At 39.7% G+C, this 21,301-nt stretch overlaps 1 protein-coding gene across 2 annotated transcripts in view; it reads right to left on the minus strand.

The window, feature by feature from the left end:
* LOC107693759 (secretagogin-like) overlaps positions 1-4,486 on the minus strand; it is a 10,629-nt gene extending 6,143 nt beyond the window's left edge. The window contains exons 1-6 of one of the 2 annotated variants that reach the window (XM_016493273.1): positions 4,341-4,486; positions 4,122-4,192; positions 3,117-3,209; positions 1,972-2,061; positions 1,733-1,789; positions 1,528-1,605 (exon numbers count right to left, since the gene is read on the minus strand). In XM_016493273.1, the coding sequence (XP_016348759.1) occupies positions 1,528-1,605; positions 1,733-1,789; positions 1,972-2,061; positions 3,117-3,209; positions 4,122-4,192; positions 4,341-4,410 (459 nt within the window). In that variant the 5' untranslated portion in view covers positions 4,411-4,486. The remainder of the gene's footprint in view (positions 1-1,527; positions 1,606-1,732; positions 1,790-1,971; positions 2,062-3,116; positions 3,210-4,121; positions 4,193-4,340) is intronic. The other variant, XM_016493274.1, reaches the window with a different exon arrangement.
* Positions 4,487-21,301: the final 16,815 nt, after the last annotated feature.

A 21,301-nucleotide genomic window follows, 5' to 3' on the forward strand; every position in this document is an offset into this window, starting at 1 on the left:
GCAGACAGTGAGCCTATGTTTGATCAATTTAGCCTTCTCAAATCATCACGACTTGCCTAAAATAAAATCTATAGCTATAAAACAGTTCAAGCATATAACAATGTTTAAATGTTAAACCTAGATAAATGTACGCTATATCCAATAGTTTGTGCGGAGAGTGGAAGCTAAAGCGTGCTTTGCAGGACATGGAGGCGTCAGCGCGATCGCTTGCATTTTTTCAGTGGATACGCCGTAATTTTTGCTCAAAAAGGTAAGAACAATACATCATTCGTAGCTGTAAAGGGTCTACTTTTATTTTTGTGCACTCACAATATCAACAAAACGTTTTGCTTTCATAAAATAAAGAAAACAAACATGATGCGCTTTCTGCCGTCTCGTCTTGAACAGGAGCGCTTCACAAAAATGAACAAAAACTCACCAATGTCTCACAGACATGATAAATATATCTATAGAAAGCTTTAAATGAATATTTAATGAAATAAAACTAATCAAAAACAAAAACTCTTTCATTATAATCATAATCCGTAAAGATGCACTTCTCTCTAAAGGCGCGTCTAACGAGGAGATGGTGAGTCAGGATTGTCATCTTCATCTTCATCTTTGCGACACGGACTCAGAAAACACAAATTTATTATTAAATAACTCAAATATCTCCTTACTATTTCCCCCCCCGACACATTCATGGTAATTACTTTTGCTGGGGCCACTAGTTTATTAGTAAATAACTCAAATATCTCCATACTATTTCCCCGTCACATTAATGGTAATTACTTTTGCCGGTGGTTTGCGGCAAGCTTAAGCCTATTGCTTGCATTTGAATGCAGAACTGTTCAGCTGCGCTGACGGCACACACCATACATACTGCTGCTGCGGGACACTAAACACCGTCGAGCTGCTCTTGACAGTCGTGATAGCACGGTCTCGTGTTGTTTCCACCAGCGAGGCTGGCCCGAAGCCCGGCCCGAGGGGCGTAAAAAAGTTGGGGCACGGCCTGAAATGCAGGGCTCTAGGAGTCGCTTTGAGGGGGAGGGGAGGTTAACATTTTTGATTAAAGATTACGAGGGCACATGAATTTTTAAAAAATAATGAAGTGCACGGATAAATAATATATAATAAACACTACATGATTCCACACTCAGTCACTGCGTCATCAAGCTACACCTTTGTTTCTTTTGAATACGCTGCCTCTAGTGTCACGAAGTCGGGTGTGTGGAGGCAGGCAGGACGACGAGGACGACAAGGATTCCAATAATGACATTTATTGTAGACACAACAAGGCAGGTTGAGGTAGGTGAGACACACACTCGGGGTAACATTAACAATAACCGACACCAATGCTCAGACAGACAGGAACTAATATGGGGTGAATAATTAGAGGCAGACAGGTGAGCACAATGACGGTGATTAACTAATGATTAGACGGGCTAAACCAACACAAAGGGAAGAAACCACAACAAACAGTCCACAGGGGCGTTACATCTAGCGGCGAAAAATTACATATTGTGCCTTTAAAAACAGCAGTGTTACCATGGTATTTGTGTATTCATCCAACTTCCTGGAGGGAATATTCTTTTTGTGCTGCTGAAACAAGTCCTTCAAGAAGCCCTGCCATCAGAAATAGACAAACAAACAATCAAAACACTACCCTAAATATTCAAACTTTGTCTGTGATTGTCATAATATATTCATGTAACTGACAGTCTCTGCCAATGAGTCATGTGTGTGCATTTACCTTGAGCTCCACAGCCGATATGTAACCACTGCTGTCAGCATCATATTTCCTCCAGATCTACCATGGGAAATGTGCAAAACTATCAGCCGGTATATCTAATTGATGGTCATCACAACTCAAATAAACTACAACCTGAAATCACAATACTGACATGTCTGATGTCAAAGTTTAAGACTGTTTAAACATTATATTTTAAAAATATTGTGATGTAATTTGTGTGAGATGGAGTAAAGGTTTACCTTCATGAACTCCACACTATTATCCAACGGAGCCTCTCTACGAAAGATAAGAAGGAAGTTCTCATCCTCCGGCAGGATCATGTTGGCTAGCTAGTATAAATGCAAACACAAATGGGTTATTAACTAACACATGGTTTAATCACGACAAATGTTATTCTGTCTCTGCTCATAAAAGTAAATTGCTTCCTAAACGGTTTCTTTTATACAGCCAAAACAAAGAATTCTAGAATATGTATTTAATTATAACACTGAATGATAGTATTTAATCATAAAACTGAATGATTGAATTACAGCAGCACGACATGACATTGTAAACATGTAAAGACATGACAATATAAAGTCTGTTTGCAGTATAGAATCGTATCAGTATCAAAACAAAACAACGTTCACTAATTAGAAGTACAAAACGAGGATTTGTAAAGAAGAATGTCAGAGGATTTCGATATAAGGCAAGAGGAGACTGGTTTTACATTGCTAAAGTAAGGAAACTTTCCTTCTTTTGATCCTGTAAACAAATGTTGGTTTTCACGAGATTCATCGGCGCATGTGCAACGCTGACCTCATATGTCATCCGCCTGGAACTGCTTCTGTTTACAGTAACAGTGAGCGCAAGCTAGATTACAGTGATTATTACGTTTTGAATATGGATATTTCTTACAAAAACTCATCGATTCGCCACAGGAGGCCTTTGTTCACCCCCCGTAGCCGTGTGAGACACTTTTTTTTATTTTTATGGATGGGCGCTTTTTATTTAACTTTTTTGAACTGATGCATGCAACATCCGCTGAGTGGCATTAAACAGCTTGAAAGATCAAAGACAATTTTTGTCTTTTTTTTTTCATTTTTGGGTGAACTAACCCTTTAATGTGGTTAACCTAACTGGTGCAACCGTGCTGGAAACAGCCGGAAGCCATAAAGTGGCTAGATAACATCTGCAGCACCAGAGAAACTGCACACAGAATGACTAATTATAGAACAACAGCCTGACTGTAAGGTATCCGTTTAAAAACACTTTAGCTTTAAAAATATTCCTTCTTTCATCATGATTGCTTTTTTTTTGCCAGTTCAATTACAGGATTATCAGTTTTTTAATTTTCTGCAGGACTAATAATAATGAAAGGAAAATGTAAAAAATTGCGATGTACTTCGTGGATCGCCAAGCGTACATCAGATGTGAGATCATAGGTAGACATAAAGCTCTTCTTTATTTGCTGTACTCTCTCCCCTGTAATCTTATCCTAAGGACAGCAGAGAAAACAAACTGGTTACCATGACTACATTTCCATCATTCAACTCTCATTATTTCCCCATCATCACTCATCATAGCCATTGGACTGGAACAGCTGTGCACCAGATATTCAGTGAATATCTGACACAACCTTTATTATAAGCCTTCTTACAGTACATCCCAATAACTCTTATTCATGGGTTTTAGAATCAGTATCATAGAGGACATTTGTTTGTTTAGTAGGGACAGTGCAAGTTCATGAACATCAGTGTAAAATACAAAATGTAAACATGCTGGATTATAACAACTTTGCTAGAACACTGAAAATCTATTTTTATCTTGTATGTCTAATCACAGTTTCCTGAAAATAAAGTGTTGTTTGATTTCTTGAGACGTTGCACAAGTTCCTGAGTAACAGTCTAATTTACACATACATTTTTAAAACCATGATAACCATAGTTTCCATCTAAACAGCATAAATACTACAGATATTGTAGCTATAATGAAACTTTTCTGTAGCATTCAACAAGAAAATAAAACAAAATGACAGAAAATATAGAAAGAAAAAAAAAACATGTTTAGGTCCACAAAGATTTTAAATTCTGTCAAAAGGTGGTCCAGTTTTGTCCAGTGGCAGTGTCTACTAAGTATCTGCTGCTATGAAAGGTAAACAGATGTTAAATGGCTGTGCGTGTTATGTTAGAGAGCGAGGGAACAGATCCTAATGTGTAAACAGCCAGAGAGCACTCTTAGAGAGCACTTACAAAAAGAGTGCAGTATGTCTAATGTGCTTCCATACTAATGTGCTGCACAATGTAATAACACCCGTGTCAAAAACAGTTATAAGAGTGATGTGTTTACAGGTTTTTGTACATTCAAATGTAATAAACCGCCTGGACTTTAATTCCAAGTATTTACATACCTTTGGCCCTAATTTTTCCAGCATGTGACGGAAAAAGTCATCCAACTCTTTCCCTTCAATGTAGCCATTATCTGCGGAAAAGTATTTATCTTATAATCAGATGAACAGATACAGAGGGTATTTAAATCTGAACATGCATCACTATGTAAATAATCAAACCTTTAAAAAACTACAAATAGATAATTTGAAACCAGAATGGAAATGATTTTAAATTCTCACCATCAGCATCAAAGTGTTGCCAGATCTGTAGAAAACCAGCAGCATCTAGATTAGCAAAGGCACAGTCCATGATGGAAATATAAAATAAAAGATATTGATAGAGCAAGAACAGAAATGTGATGCAGGCAGCTATGCACAGAGGGGGACACTTTTGCTTGACTCACTGAGTAAACACAGAATAAAACCCCTCCTCTTTCACACCACTCTCTTCAGTCATTTGCTGAAAGACAGATACGATCTGAGGTCAAACTGGGTAGTTTTCCCTTTTTTTTAAATGCCTGTCACTTTTTTTTTTAAATAGAAATAACGATTAGGTACTGTGCTGTTTCCCGTTGTTTGAAGATGACTCTGGTTACTATATTTTCTAGTCTATTATGCACATTAGACAGAACAAACAAGAGTTTTTTTTTTATTTTTTTTATTTTAATAGAGTTTATCAACTTAATTTTCTTACTTTTTTTCTCTGGGTTCATTGCTGCAGCATGTTTGTGAGGGTGTCTTAAGTTCTTAACTATTCACCATTATAAAATAAAGCAATGTTTATTTGACTGTTATTTATTTATTTTATATATTCTTTTTCAATGGGACATTTTCTATAAAATGTATAATGTTTTTTTATTATTATTATAAAAATACATCTCACCTTGTAAAAAATGTGGAAACAAAATGGCTAAACATAAAAGCCATCCTTTTTGTGGCGAGATGCACTAAGAATGTAGCTCGGCATTAAAAGAAGAAGAAAAAAGATATGGCACACTTCTTAGCATCCGTTTCTGTGGTGACTCTGGGATTCTGCGCTCTTGTATCTTGTGTGTTCATCGTGAACATACTCTGGGTTGACTGAGCTTGAGGCTGGAATATACTACATGACAAAACAGATTTTAAAGGGATCATATGATGTTGCTAAAAAGAACATTATTTTGTGTATTTGGTGTAATGAAATGTGTTTTTTGAACCTTAAACTGCATAAACATTATTTTACACATACTGTACATTATTGTTTCTCCTCTATGCCCCGCCTTTCTGAAACAGGTCGATTTTTACAAAGCTCATCGGTCTGAAAAGCGAGGGTTGTGATTGTCCGAATGGCATTGTAGTCTACTCTACCAGGATCAGGAAACAGTCCTGGACAGTTAAATGCGCTGGACACATCTGAATATTTGGATTGAACTGTTCTGGATAGTGTTGTAAATACAACTTAACCACTGATTTCTAGTCGTGTCCTCTTTTGGAAGGCCAAACAAAGTAGTTTCCTCCAAAGAGAAAGTATGATTATGAAGTATGAAAGTATGAGACATATGATGAATCGCATCATATGACCCCTTTAAAACTCAAGGCATCGTACACATACCAACTTTGTTAACAGTTACAGAGGAAAAAACAGAGCATGCTACACTTGTCACAGTTTAGTTCTGTTTTAGTTTGGGTTTTTTTCCCGTGACCTAGTTTTCCTTGTGTTCTTGTCCTTAATCATTTAATTTGATTAAATCATTTAATTCGTTCATTTTTCAGAGTGGCCAGTGTTTGGAGGACTACGTGAAGGAGTTCCTGGACACCTGCCACCTTGCCTGCTGCGATGAGGTCTGCTTGATGGAGGAATTTCGTTACGGGCTGGATGACGACATTCGCATCGTCAAGCCTCAGGGAGATCCGTGCTGGACTATCAAGAGCTACATCAACTTCGCTTACAGGATCTGCATTCACAGTCAAAGAAGCAGATGTCGAGGATTACATCAGCGTCCAGCCCCAATGTGCAGACTTCTCGCAGTGTGGCCCAGAGCCCAGCCAGCAGTCATCCCCGTGGAAACTAGATCGTAAGTCTGAGCCCACTACAGAGCGGGAGCTGATCGTGTGTAAAGAGCCAGCTAAGGAGACTGAGCTATACAACACCACGGAGCCCGAGCCCTATGTGAAGTCTGACCAAGTGTGTGAGCCGGCAACATCAATCGTGTCTGTGTGAATATTAGTGGAGTACGAGGGCATGGAGGATAGCCCCACCCACATTCCTACCACTGAGGGTGAGCTGCTGCTGGACTCTGGAGAGCTGCTCAAACTATTTGATCCCCTCTTTTCCAAACTCTCTCTTCATTCTGGTCCTGTCTGTCTGTCTTCTTCCCTGGCTCTGTCCAGCCCTAGTCTGCTGTCTTCACTGTTTCCCTTGAACCCAGAATCTTCTGTTTCCCAGCCGGTTTTATCTGGCTCTGAATCTCCTGTCTCCCTGCTGGTTCCGTCCAGCCCTAAACCTTCTGTGCCATCTATGTGTCCTTCCAGCCCTGAACCTCCCAAATCCCTCAGACTCCACCCATCCTCCCTATCCCACCTCCACCTTCTAGTTCTGTCTTTGACTCCATTCTTTCCCGTCTATTAACTGTTACTTCCCCTGCTTAGTTTCTGCCAGCTACAGCTGATGCTGCTCCTCGTCAGCCTCAAGTCTCATCATCGCCACCATGGACTGTTACCCTACATGCTCCACCAGTCTTCCTCATCCCTCTGACACCTCTTTGGACAAGCATCCATCTACCACCACCTCCCATGCCAGCCAAGCACTCAGTCCCATCTCCGCTGCCACCTGTCATCCCCTCAGCTCACCCTCAGCCCGCCATCACTTATGTGGGTTCGCATCGGGTCTTCCAGTCTCATGCTCCGCTCAGGCGTGAGGATCCCTTGTCTCCACCTCCAACCACTGGATCCCTGACTCCACCTCGGCCCTGCGACCCATCGACTCCGTTCGACTCCAATCCGCTGCCTCAGAAAACCACTCCTCCTGCTTCACCTCGTCCCTCCATCCCTCTGGCTCTATCAGGCTCCTTCTTTCCTCCGGCTCCATCTTCATCCTCAGTCACTCCAGCTCCACCATGGTCTTCCGGAACCACATCTTCGCCTCTGTCGCCGGAGCCTGCTGCTCTGCCTTGGCCCTCTGGATCCTCGGTGTCGCCCAAGCTCCGTGTCTGGTTGGCTTCATCTGGGTCTCAATCGCCGGCATCATCGCAGGAGCTTGAATCCCTGGTTCCATTTCCCAGGCCTCCACCATGGCTCCTCCCTCCAGCGGCTCTGCCATGGGCCTTCTTCCTGACTGGACTCTTGTCGTCCGCTACTTGGCTCATCCTCAAATCCTTCAACCACCCTCTGCGACTCCTGGCTGTGCACTGGCTCCTTCTTCCTTCGTTGCCTCCCTTCACCACTCCTATCTTCTGTCCGCCCTAAACTTCTGCCATACCTTCAACCACTCCTGGCTCCATTCATGAACTCTGTTGGCACGAGGTTGCGCCTTTCCGGAGGGGGGCGATCTGTCACAGTTTAGTTCTGTTTTAGTTTTTTTTTTTTCCTTTTTCCTAGTTTTCCTTGTGTTCCTGTCCTTTATTAGTTTATTTGCACACCTGTTTTGCCTTTGAGTTGATTACCATGTGTATTTCTAGCCCTTTGTGTCCTTAGTTTGTGTTCAGTCTCGTCACTAGATATTAGTTGTGTGTATTCTTGTTCACAAGCTTCATTAAATGTATTTGACACTTATTACCTTCTGTCTACGTTTCCTCTCCACACACGCCGTGACAACATTAGACAACAGAGAATCAAACACTACCAGACTTTTAGTTGTTCCGATCACAACAAAGACAGTGACTGATATCTGGGCCAGAGGGGTGTCTGACGTCTGGTCTAGATGTGGCCCACATCTACAGTACCTTTGCTAGATGCAAAATCATATATCTAATTAACATATAAAAAATAAAATATTAATGTAATCTACATTTTTTTATTAAAATATAAAAATCAGATAAATACAGATAAATATTTATAAATATAAGTGAGTAGTATCAATACCAATAACCTGAAGCCAAGTCAATAGTCCAGGGATAGGCAAGTTCAGTCCTAGAGAGCTGCTGTTCTGCAGAGTTTAGCTCCAACCCTGAAAAAAAAAAACTTACCTGCCTGTAGCCTTAGTAATCCTGGAGACATTGACTAGCTTGTACTGGTGTGTTTGATTAGGGTTGGAGCTAAACTCTGCAGGATAGCCGCTCTCTAGGACTGAACCTATCCTATCTATGGCAAGCTGCAGCCATCTTTTAACCCAGTGTTACACTTTTAACGTTTGAAAAATGGGTTGCGGCTCCCTCCAATCAGGGCATACATGGATGATATGACTACCATCACAATGACTAACGCATGTACTAAGCGGCTACTAGATAAGCTGCAAGAAATCATCAGATGGGCACAAATGGAGATTAAATCTAGAAAATCTCGCAGCATCTTCATTGTCAAAGGCCAGCTTACTAGTGACAGGTTCTGTATAGCAGGAGAGCCCATACCAACGATCATGGAAAAGCCTATCAAAAGCCTTGGACGTTGGTACACCGCAAACCTTAAAGACTCAAAACAGGTGGAACAACTCAGGCAAGGCAGTCAGTGGACTCAAGAGAATCAATGGTACAGCTCTTCCAGGGAAGTTGAAGCTGTGGTGCTTCCAATTTGGTTTGTTGCCACGGCTTATGTGGCCAATTTCCATATACAAGCTCACTTTATCTCATGCCAAGCACCTGGAGAGACTGATGAGTACACAATTGAGGAAATGGATTGGGCTACCAAGATGCCTCTCTTCCTATTTCAAGCCTTGTGAAGGAGTACAAATGCACCAAAATGAGGCTGGAGATGACGCTTAAAGAATCCCCGCGATCCCTGCGTAAGAGATGCTGCTTCAACATTGGCAACAGGGAGGAAATGGAATCCAGGTACAGCAGTTGCTGATGCAAAGGCAGCCCTCAGACACCGGGATATTGTGGGGCAAGTCCAAAATGGTAGAGGGGGACTTGGGTTGGGAATAATAACACCTAAATGGCAAAAGGCAACAGCAAAGGAACAGCGACGCCTGCTGGTGGAGGAGGTACGCCGTCAGGAGGAAGCAACTAGATGCGCTAGAGCAGTCTCCCAAGCCCAACAAGGCCATTGGATGAGGTGGGAAGGTATAGAACGGTGGTATAGAACCTAGATTTTTAATTGGTCTTTTGAGGTTCAGTATATACCAAAACGTTGGAAACAGTCTATTATTATTCCAGTTGCAAAACATAATTGTCCTAAAGGTTTGACAAATTGTAGACCAGTCTCCCTGACCTCACTTGTAATGAAGGTATTTGAGAAATTAGTAAAAGAGGTATTATTGGAAAAAACTAAACCATTTCTCGACCCGATGCAATTTTCCTACAGGGCGGGCAGAGGTGTGCAGGATGTGACACTGACCTTACTGGACCTGTTGTATAAACATCTGGAGGGTAGTAGTAACCATGCAAGCTATTATTTTTAGATTTTTCTTCTGCATTCAACACGATCCAACCAAGCTTGTTGGTTCACAAGCTTAGGTCGAGTTTTGGTGCGGATGCAAGAATGGCCGCTTAGTTACTAGATTTCCTTACAAATAGGTCTCAGAGGGTAAGGGTTAATAGCGTTCTGTCAGGCCCTATAACTACATCTATTAGCTCCCCACAGGGGTGTGTACTTTCTCCTCTCCTTTACATCCTATACACAAATGAGTGTCGTAGTCAGCTTGAGAATCGGTACATTCTTAAGTTTGCTGATGACACAGTTATTGTGAGTTTGTTGGTTGGTGAGGAGAGGAAACATGGGCCTATTGTCGAGTATTTTGCAAATTGGTGTCGAGAGGTGGTCTACTTCTGAATACTGAGAAAACCAAGGACATGTGCATCGACCTGCGACGAAACCAGGCAGCAGTTCCATGTACTATTGTCGATAATCATTTGATTTAATTGGTCGAAAGCTGTAAGTGCCTAGGTACTATTATCGATAATAAATTACATTTTGCAGAGAATACTAATAGATTGTGTAAGATGAGCCAACAAAGAATTTGTTGTCTGCGGAAATTAGCTAAATTTAATATTGATAAGACATTGATCACTGCATTTTATAAGGCACATGTTGAATCGATTTTAACTTTTTCATTGATTTGTTGGTTTGCCTCTTTAAAGGTCAAACAAAAGAATTCTCTATCAAAGATTGTAAATAAAGTACTGGGTGTGAAATTGCCTGGGTTGTCAGATTTGTTTGACATTCAGGTGATAAAGAAAGCGCATCACATCATATCTGACACATCTCACCCTCTTTATGATTCATTTCAGACCCTCCCCTCAGGATCCTTGTATAGGGTCCCTCTAGCTAAGACAAATAGATTTAAATTTATGTTTGTTCCATATGCTATCAAGTTGCTTAATTCAAATAGGAAGATGTAGTTTTTTGTCCTTTTTTAATGTGCTATTAATGTTGTACATTTGTCTGTCTTGTATGTGGTGAAATCTATCATGCTGCAGAACATATTGCCCCTAAGGCAGACAATAAAGTTTTTACAATTACAATTACAAAAAATCACTTGGAGTGAGCTGTGGAGCATGGAAACCAACAGGCTAAGTTTTATGGTGAGAGCCACATATGATGTGCTGCCCTCTCCAACAAACTTGCAGGTATGGTGTGGACAAGACCCAGCCTGCCACCTGTGTGCAGCCCCGGCAAACCTCAGACATATCCTGGTGGGTTGTAAGACCAGCCTGACACAGGGAAGGTACACATGGCGCCACAATCAAGTACTGAAGTGCTTGGCGGCAGCAATAGAGACCAGGAGAGTGTCAACAAACGCCATCCCCCAAAATGCCAAGAATACCTTACCAAAAAGGCAGTCCTTTGTTAGGAAAGGGGAGAAAAAGTGGGCTAAGTACCTGTCCCCTGACGCAGGACAACTGAATATAGCCAGGGACTGGGAAATGCGAGTCGACTTAATCCACAGACTCACTTTCCCATTTGAAATTGCAGTCACCAATCTGCGCCCAGACCTGGTTCTCTAGTCCAACTCCAGTAGGATCGTCATAATAGTCGAACTGACGGGAACTGGCCACTGTTGCTGAAAGAAGCAGCCACTGGCTGTGGCTGAAGCGGATGGACACTGTGTGGGCTGCCAAATGATCATGTAACAAAGTGATCTGATCAGCCTGTGGTGGGCCTGCCTTGGCTGAGGGTGTCTTGTGATAAAGGACCTAAACACCCAATGAGGCTGGGGTATACAACTGATGATGTGTTGCATTGGTGGAAACACCATACAAAGGTCATTGGCAACATCACCTCAAAAGAAGGAATCTTTCACCCAGGCTAAAGTTTGCACAGAAACTGGGATCTGATGGACATCAGAAAAGTTGTCTCATGGTGCTGAATATTGGGATCATAACACCTACTATCATGCAAACTAAAACTGCCATCTTAAATGGTTTTGGAACATGACCTAGTGATAGAGATGAATTAATAATATTGAGAAGAGGCTCTTCTGCTACAGGTAACATCTCTTTCAATAGTTTAGTATGAATGGGATCTAGTAAACATGTTACTTTACTTTACTTTACTTTTACTTTTAGTCATTTAGCAGACGCTTTTATCCAAAGCGACTTACAAATAAGAAAAAGTAATTAAAACTAAAAGCTAAAACTCTATAAATACTATATATTTACACATTTAAGAAAATAAAAGAAATTAAATAAAAATGACAAATTCTGATCACCAGCACCTGCATCACCAATTAAGCCCGCTATATCTTCCCACTCCACTCAGCATTCCAGTGTCTGGTCTACCGTTCACTACCTGAACATTGCCAGACTCCTTACAAGCTTTACTAACTGTTGTTTCCTTACCTCCAGAAGTCCATTCAGTCTCTGCTATTCCGATTCTCCTCAGCCCCAGTTCATCTCCAGGATTCCTATGACTATCATAACCCAGATTACCAAGAAGCTAAGATACCCAGAACTCTCTCATATCTCTCTTACTCACCTGCCTTCGATCCTAACCAGCACCACATTGACAATAAACCCCTCTGTTTACCTGAACTCCTCTTGTCTCTTGCCCGTTTGTGACAGAAGGCCGGACCAAGAACCAACACCTCCATGGACCCCCGTCTTCCATCCACTGCAGAGGTCCTCGAGGAACTAGTCAGCGCCCTCATGACCTCCCTCACGCCAGTCACCACCCCATCATCTGCCTCTGTAAGTCCCATGGCCCTGCCTGCTTCATATGCTGGTGACGCGGCTGTGTGTGGCGGCTTCCTTCTACAAGTGGATCTGTTTATAGAAATGCAGCCGCAGAAGTTCACAACGGAACGTTCGAAGGTAGCCTTCTTAATTTCCCTCCTAAACGGCAACGCGCTGGAATGGGCCCGAGCAATATGGAACGCTGAAAGTGCCATAATTAATTCCTATGTTGCTTTCAAAAATCATTTCAAGGAAGTGTTTGGCTCCACGACGGGAGAGCTTTCTGTGTCCGACCAACTTCTGCACCTGCGTCAAGGCTCCTTCACCACCAGGGAGTACACACTACAATTTCGCACACTAGCGGCGACTAGTGGCTGGAATGAGGCGGCCCTCCTCAGTGCCTACCGTCAAGGTCTGGACCCTCCCCTTCGTGCTCAAATGGCCATCTACGATGACAACATCGGACTAGAGGGCCGCACGGTAGAGTCGACGGTCTTTACACTCCTCGGTCTTCACAAGACCGCAGCCGCGGTAAACTAAGCTTCTTTTTTTATTCGTTTACCAAAACTCAAATTGAATTCAGCTGGACACACTTTCCTGTTTATTGGCAAGGTACGAGATACAGTACGAGACCAAACGCGATTTGTTGTTGGTTTAGATGTAATGATTAGTTTATTTAGTTCTTCTTGTCCTATAGTTGTAAAGCACTGTAATTGTTATTTAGGGGCAGTAGCAGAGGCTGGATTCTAAAAAGCAGTCAAAGGTTGTACATTTACAATTGTATTTCTAATAGTTTCGATTTTCTCTGTGAAGAAATTCATAAAGTCATTACTACTAAACGGTGATGGAATGTTCAGTTCAGGTGATGTCTGTTTGTTAGTCTAGCGACTGTATTAAATAAATGCTTTGGATTGTTTTGGTTATTTTCTATGAGTTTGTTGAAATGCTCGGCCCTAGCTACTTTTAGAGCCTTTTTGTAGTGGGATATGCTTTCTTTCCATGCGATTTTAAAGACCTCTAAATGAGTACGTTTCCATTTGCGCTTCAGGTTACGAGCATCTCTCTTTAGAGCCTGACTATTACTGTTGTACCATGGTGCAGTATTTTTCTCTCTAACCCTTTTTAATCTGATGGGTGCAACAGTATCTAATGTATTAGAGAATATTGTACCCATACTGCTAGTTTCATCTAGTTCATTTGTGTTTATGGGAACACTGAGCAGCTGAGTTCAGTTCAGGTGATGTCTGTTTATTTGTTAGTCTAGCGACTGTATTGAATAAATACCTCGGATTGTTTTGGTTATTTTCTATGAGTTTGCGGAAATGCCCGGCCCTGGCTGCTTTTAGAGCTTTTTTGTAGCGGTATATGCTTTCTTTCCATGCAATTTTAAAGACCTCTAAATGAGTTCGTTTCCATTTGCGCTCTAGGTTATGAGTATCTCTGTATTACTGTTGTACCATGGTGCAGTATTTTTCTCTCTAACCCTTTTTAATCTGATGGGTGCAACAGTATCTAATGTATTAGAGAATATTGTACCCATACTGCTAGTTTCATCTAGTTCATTTGTGTTTATGGGAACACTGAGCAGCTGAGACAGATCAGGCAGGTTATTTGTGAATCTATCTTTAGAGGTTGAGATAATTGTTCTACCTAGTTGATAACACGGAGCGACATGACAAATATCAGCGGTATTAAGTACACACGTTACAAAGTAGTGATCACCAACATCATCACTTTGCTGTATTATGTCTATATCAGTAAGATTGGTTCCATGCGATATAATTAAGTCTAGTGTAGGATTAAGATGGTGAGTGGGTCTAGTGACATTTTGCATGACCCCAAATGAGTTTAGTAAATCTGTAAACGCAGCCCCTAACGCATCATTTTTATTATCAACGTGAAGTTAAAATCTCAGACAATCAATGCTTCATCAACATTGACCAGTAGGTCCGAGAGAAAATCTGCAAACTCTTTTAGAAAATCAACATAGGGTCCTGGAGATCTGTACATGTTAGCCAAAACGAAAGTTATTGGTTATTTATGCTTCTATCTGTAAGCATAATATTTAGCACAAGCACTTCAAATTAGTTAAACCTGTGTCCTGTTTTCTGAGTAACATTAAGAATATCTCTATATAACATTGTGACACCGCTGCCACGACTAATCAGACGGGGCTCATGCTTATAACAGTAGCCTGGAGGAGTAGACACATTTAGACCAAAATAATCATTAGGTTTAAGCCAGGTTTCAGTAAGGCAGAGTATATCAAAACTATTATCTGTGATCATTTCGTGTATAATAGCCGCGTTAGGTATAGTAGATTTATTATTATTTAATCTCATTATTCGGGGAACCGGCACAGACTCTATTGAATGGACTACACATGCGCTGCTATCAATGAAGTTGGTAGCACAACAAAGACTGTGATTTGAAGTTTGACTTACTAGTCATACGGTGCGTAGCATCTTGGAGATGTACATGCCAAGCAAACCAGCCAAATATGGCATAAAAATATGGGCCGCATATGATGCACAGTCTAGCTATGCCTGGAATATGCAGGTGTACACTGGTAAATCCCCTGGAGAAGCACCTGAAAAAAATACTGTGGTATTAGGGTGGTACTAGACATGGCTGATGGACTGATTGGCCATAACATTACATGTGATAATTTTTTCACATCGTACACCCTGGGTGAGGAACTGCTAAAAAGGAAGGTTACCATGTACCATCTTGCTATCCTTGATAACAGAAAGAACTGTTATGTGTTCCTTACTGATTTTCTGATGGTAATGATGTTCTGTTAAAATAAAAAAAAAGCCTTCTAAATGTTTGAAATTGTGTTTGTTTTTCTTAGGGTCATATTGACCCCAAACATAATTTGTGTTACTGTCCTTGATAAAAAAAAAATTATTCTTTCCAATTGTTATAAATGACAAAAATATATACTTATAAATAGTATAAAACAATTAAAACACCCAAAATGTATATACTTTCCCAATTTTAGGTAAATCAGTGAGATTTTATGGTGATTTGCACATTTATCCACAGTGCAATAGGTATTCTGGATGTATAAGGGGCAGGGAGTTGGTAGTTTTTTTGTTTGCTTTTTTTTAAAGGGCTCTTTAAGTAGTCAACAAAGACATAAATTACGTGACACAGACCTTTTAGTAAAAAAAAAAAAAATTCTGTAGATTTAAAGTGCTGGGGTCAAATTGACCCCAGTGGGAAATAGAAGTAATCAGATTTTAGGGTAACAGGACAGTTAAATTGTAATACTATTTCAAAATATTACTGTTTTACTGTATTTTTGATCAAATAAATGCAGCCTTGTATTTATATTTTTTCAAAAACATTACAAATTTTACTGATCATACATATTTGAATCGCAATATGCTTTATTTACATATTTCAACATTTAATTATTTAATTTTGTATAACATGGCCCTCCATATAAAAGAGGCTAAACATTTCTTTTAAAACAGGGTTCCTCAAATCTTGCCTTGGAGTGCCAATGCCCTGCAGAGTTTTTAGCTCCAACCGTAATCAAACACACCTGAGCAAGCTCCTCAAGGTCTTCAGGGGGCTGTTTCATAAAACAAGTTTACCAAATAAGCCAGGCTTATTTCGGTTAGTCTGACTTATTTTCCACTTGATTTGGTTTCATAAAGCAAAATTACCATAGCTCAAGCTCAGTCACTCTGGCAACTTATGCTGGGAAACTAACCTGGTCCGGGGCAGGCTAACCGTCAGGCTAAGCCGAGTTCCTCTAACACTGACCAATAGGAACGCATTAATATTACGGCGCTGACTCTCTCACGTACAATTATTTGACATTATCAGTCCAAAAATAAAAGTATACAGAAAACAAATTAAATAAATCAAATAAATAAAAATATAGACTACAACCGATTGTATTTAATGTCTTGTGCCCAAGATTTAATGACTTTGTTTACATTTTAACATGCTGCTACATGCACATTCAGTTGATCAGCAGTTTCTCTCTGGTTTTATGTCAGCTGTACTTAATGGTTATTAGTAGAACATTAAAACATTACGATATAAAATTGCTCTTTAAAGCAATAAAAAACTCAATTAAAATTTAAAATAAATTAAAAATGAAAATAATATAAAACCGACTATATTTTATATGATAAGAGGAATTGTTACGGGGCGACAGAGACGTGAAGCGAACGGATCCATGTGCATGCTTTTATTAAGAGATGTGGTCATAACAGGCATGGGTCAAACAATGGCAAACAGGTACAACACAGGCAAGACAAAGAGTAATCCTAGGACAAGCGTGGGTCTTCGATAGACGAACAGAATCCAGAGGGCTAGACAAAAGGGCTGATCCATAATACACAGGCAAAGATCTTCACACAGGAAAACAGGCAAGGCAAGACTACACTAAACTATGAACTAGAAACTAAGACAGGGAAATGACTCCGTAAAGTGCTATCACTTGGAGAGCAATAAATGCAGACAATACTCGGCGGCTTGAGCAAGAGCTGAGTGGGTGTTATATAGTGTGTGTAATAGCTTTCAGGTGAGCGTGTGATTGGTTACAGCTGTGTGCAATCAGTGCAATGGATGATGGGAAATGTAGTCCAGGGTATAGTGTAAAAGTCTGTGTAGTGTGAGAGTCCATGTAGTGCGCGGGTGACCTCTGGTGGTGAGTGAACGGAAGTTCGTAGATCGGATTCTTGACAGGAATACACATTCCCCTTGTCCAAATACCCACATTTGCGGTCTTGGCCACTTGAGAGCGCGTGCACGCGTCAGAAAGTAAGTGCGCAAGACTGTCCCAGGTCTTAAAAACGCCAGAGCGCAGTGCCCTTAACTCACTCTAAATCCACACTATCTCGAATACCGCTCCGGAGCGCTATTCGAGGCTTAGTGTATCCCATCATGCATCATGTTCTGGTTTATGACGGCTGTACCTTTTATGGTTATTAGTAGAACATTAAAACATTACAATATAAAATTGCACTTTAAAACATAAAAAAACACTAAATTAAAAGATAAAATCACTAAATTAAAAATGAAAATAAATAATATAAAACAGACTATATTTTATATGATAAGAGGAATACACATTTGAGCTAGTAATTAGGGCTGTATTAGCTAGCTTACATTTGATTTACAGTTACTGCTATCATAAAAATACACTTATATGTAAGATTACAACTCTACATGCGTAACATTTAATGTCCAAAAACAAATATTTTAGCGGAATGTATATTTTATTAAGAATTATGGCGCTATTATTCTATTCTTGCTCCATCTGTGTAGCGCGCATGCGCGCAGCAGCGCTCGTTCACTCACGTAAGCCTCGCCCACTCCTGACAGCAAAATTGACCATGATCGACATTAAGGGCTGCTTAAGAATAAGCATGCACATCAAATTATCCTGACTCATTGAACCTGGATTGAATTAGTGAGATTGCATGAACTTAAATGGTCGTGTATGAAACCGCTTTAGTCCCGATTGATTTGTTAGGTTATTTCAAGTCAGGTTTTGTACTTTAATACCCGCTTTTCTTAACGTCTTTTATGAAACAGCCCCCAGGATGCCTAGGAAATCACAGGTAAATTAGTTTGAATAGGGTTTGAGCTAAACTCTGCAGGGCAGTGGCCCTCCAGGACCAGATTGGAGGAACCCTGTTTTGAAAGAATAACATTGAAAGTTGTAAGACATGTCAAGTGAAGTGAGGTTTGAGACAGCTAGACTGGAGGCAAAGGAGTTCATGTGACTTTCTGAAATAAATATAATCAAGTGACATTACCAGTTAGTTTCACCATCATCACATCCATTTAATAAAGTTCAAATACTAAGAAATTTGGTGTTGTAAACAATCACAACCTTATTAATCACTTTATAAATAATTTATTAAAACATTACTTGCAACTGTTACCTTAAAATTTTTTGATAGTTTTTTACCTGATTTAAACCTTAGTTTACCATTTTATTTTTCAATGCATTAACATGCATTTTTTTATCCGATTGTTAGAGAAGTTTAACCCTAAATAGGGTTAAAAATGGTTTCCTTAATCTGAGCGGTAAATGACTTGGTTACTTTGAAAAATGTTAGACTTGATTCAACAATGTAAAGTGTTTGAAAAATAATTAATTGGTAATTAATTGGTCCTTCGTGGACAAGTGGGCAGCCATAGGAAATGAATGGGTGAGACTATAATTCAGACCAAGGGGGGTTTGTTAGAAATAAATGATTACTCTGTCTCCTACTTTGTCTTTTCGTTATCCCCTTAGCATTCCTATAAAATGGCCTAAAATGCCTAAAACATGCTTTTACTGAAGTAAAAAAACAAACAAAAAACATATTTTACATGAAAGTTAATGGAGTAATTTTGTAATTGTAGAGGTAAATAAGTTCAAAAATACCAAAAAATCACAAAAGAAATGCATAAATTGATTGTTTTTACTTGAGTGAAGATAGTGTTATGACATTTACTTTTAACAAATATTAAGGATGACACCTGAGACATTCACGCCCAAATTTGTCCACAAAGGACTCATTAAGGGCTGCTCTATGAAGGATGCTTGAGAGTTAAATAAATATATTATATAAAATATATTAATATATTATTAAATATATATCTCGATGCACGTTCACGAGAGTGCCACGACGCATATGTGTAGAACGTTTATCTCTCTTAGTTCATCGTCTGTATATTCTGGTTCGAATAAGTAAGGCTGGGCAAAAAATTGCAAGTGATCCTCTGTCGAAATCTTCAGACATGTTTACGAAGACTGTTTTATGTACAGCTTGCATCTTCCTCTACTTGTAAACAAGGTGCAGCACATGCATGTTCTACGTCAGAATTCCGGCTCCTGCGTCAGCAGCACTACACGAATGCATCGTGGTACTCTTTTGAACGTGCATTGAAGACTGACACGGAAGAGAAGAAATTGTTGAATAAAGTCATTATTTTAGTTTTCTTTGCGCTCAAAAAGTATTCTTAAGGTTGAACCACTGATGTCACATGGACTATGTCCTTACTACCATTCTGGGCCTTAAAGTTGCGTAGCTGTTGCTGGATTTCATCAAAAATATCTTAATGAACAAAGGTCTTACAGGTTTGGAATGATATGATGTTGAGTAATTAATGACAGAATTTTCATTTTTGGTTGAACTAACTCTCTAATGTTGCCACCAACTGATTAGTTCTGGGTTGCTGTCTGTTCAAGCTTCCATACCATTCCAACTACTGTTGGGTAAGAGTCATAAGAGTTGTATATAATGAATTGTATGGATTTTAATTGTGTGTTCCTTGATATGCTTTTTTAATTCCCAAAATGTTTGTGTGTTTGGAATGACTTGAAAGTCTGGTAGTGTGTGATCATAAGTCGTGTAGTGTATGATGGCCAGTTTTTCCTCTGTGACTATTTACAATGTCGGTAAGCGTATGATGTCTAGTGTTTTAAAAATCTGTTTAGATTTTAAAAGTTGTGTAGTGTATTCCAGCCTTAAGATTGCACTATATTTTGTTACTGTAAAATGCAGCTAGACAAAAAAGTTTGTCAAGACAAACTTTAGGTTGGCTTGAGAAAGCATAGCCTGAAAGTTTGAATTAGTTGTAAAAGCTTGAAGTTTTAAACCATTTTAAAGTTTTTCCATGAGAGTTGACAGGAGGATCTGGTGGTTAACCATGTCAAAAGCAATGGACAGATCCAGCAGGATAAGTATTGAAAAGTTGGAAGCCGCTCTTGCTAGTCTTAGGGCTTCAACAACCGAGAGCAAGGCAATCTCGGTTGAATGTCTACTTCTGAAGCCAGACTGGGTGTTGTCCAGGACGGGAGGTTGTTCTGTATGAGAAAGGCCTAGACTTGGTTAAACACAACTCATTCAGGTGTTTTTGCAATGAAAGGGATACTGGTCTATAGTTCTCTAAAAGAGTTGGGTTAAGAGTGAGTTTCTTAAGTAGTGGGGTTATCCAAGCCTGTTTTAAAGCTGAGGGAAAAACACCAGTGTGAAGGGATGTGTTAATGATGTGTGTGAGTGCAGGTACAACTGCATGAGAAATGGCTTGAAGGAGATGAGATCAAGCGGACAAGTAGTAGGATGATTGGAAAGGAGGAGTTTGGAGACTTCTGCCTCTGAGAGTGGAGAGAAGGATTCGCAAGTGTATGTTTGTTGGTAAGATGTGATTGCCACATGTGATTCTTAATTTGTGACCCTGGACCACAAAACCAGTCTTAAGTCGCTGGGGTATATTTGTAGCAATAGCCAAAATACATTGTATGGGCCAAAATGATTGATTTTTCTTTTATCAAAAAAGTCATTAGGATATTAAGTATATTAAGTAAAGATCATGTTCCACGAAGATATTTTGTAAATTTCCTACTGTAAATATATTAAAACTTAATTTTTGATTAATAATATGCATTGCTAAGGACTTCATTTGGACAACTTTAAAGGCGATTTTCTCAATATTTAGATTTTTTTGCACCCTCAGATTCCAGATTTTCAAATATTGTCCTATCGTAACAAACCATACATCAATGGAAAGCTTATTTATTCAGCTTTCAGATGATGTATAAATCTCAGTTTCGAAAAATTGACCCTTGTGACTGGTTTTGTGGTCCAGGGGCACATTTATAAAATTACAACCATCAGTGCACAATTCTCCACATCACAAACGGTCAAACTCATCAGCTATTAGAGTTGAGTAGAGTTGAGTTGAGTAGGAGGACAAAGGAGGGAGGAAATTGCTTTAAAGCGCATGCGAGAGGTGGACGAATTGTTCATTTTGTTGTGGTAGTATGTTCTTTTAGCAGTGGAGACAGATTAGAAATATTAGGTACAGTCATGGCCAAAAGTTTTGGCAATGACATAAATTTTGTGTTTTGCAAAGTTTGCTGCTTAAGCTGATGTGGTGTTCATTCACATTGTTTCTAGAATATTGTGTAGAGTGATCAGATGCATTTTAAAT

This window comes from Sinocyclocheilus anshuiensis, unplaced genomic scaffold (assembly GCF_001515605.1).
Source record: "Sinocyclocheilus anshuiensis isolate Anshui unplaced genomic scaffold, SAMN03320099.WGS_v1.1 scaffold2200, whole genome shotgun sequence".
Classification (NCBI taxonomy): domain Eukaryota; kingdom Metazoa; phylum Chordata; class Actinopteri; order Cypriniformes; family Cyprinidae; genus Sinocyclocheilus; species Sinocyclocheilus anshuiensis.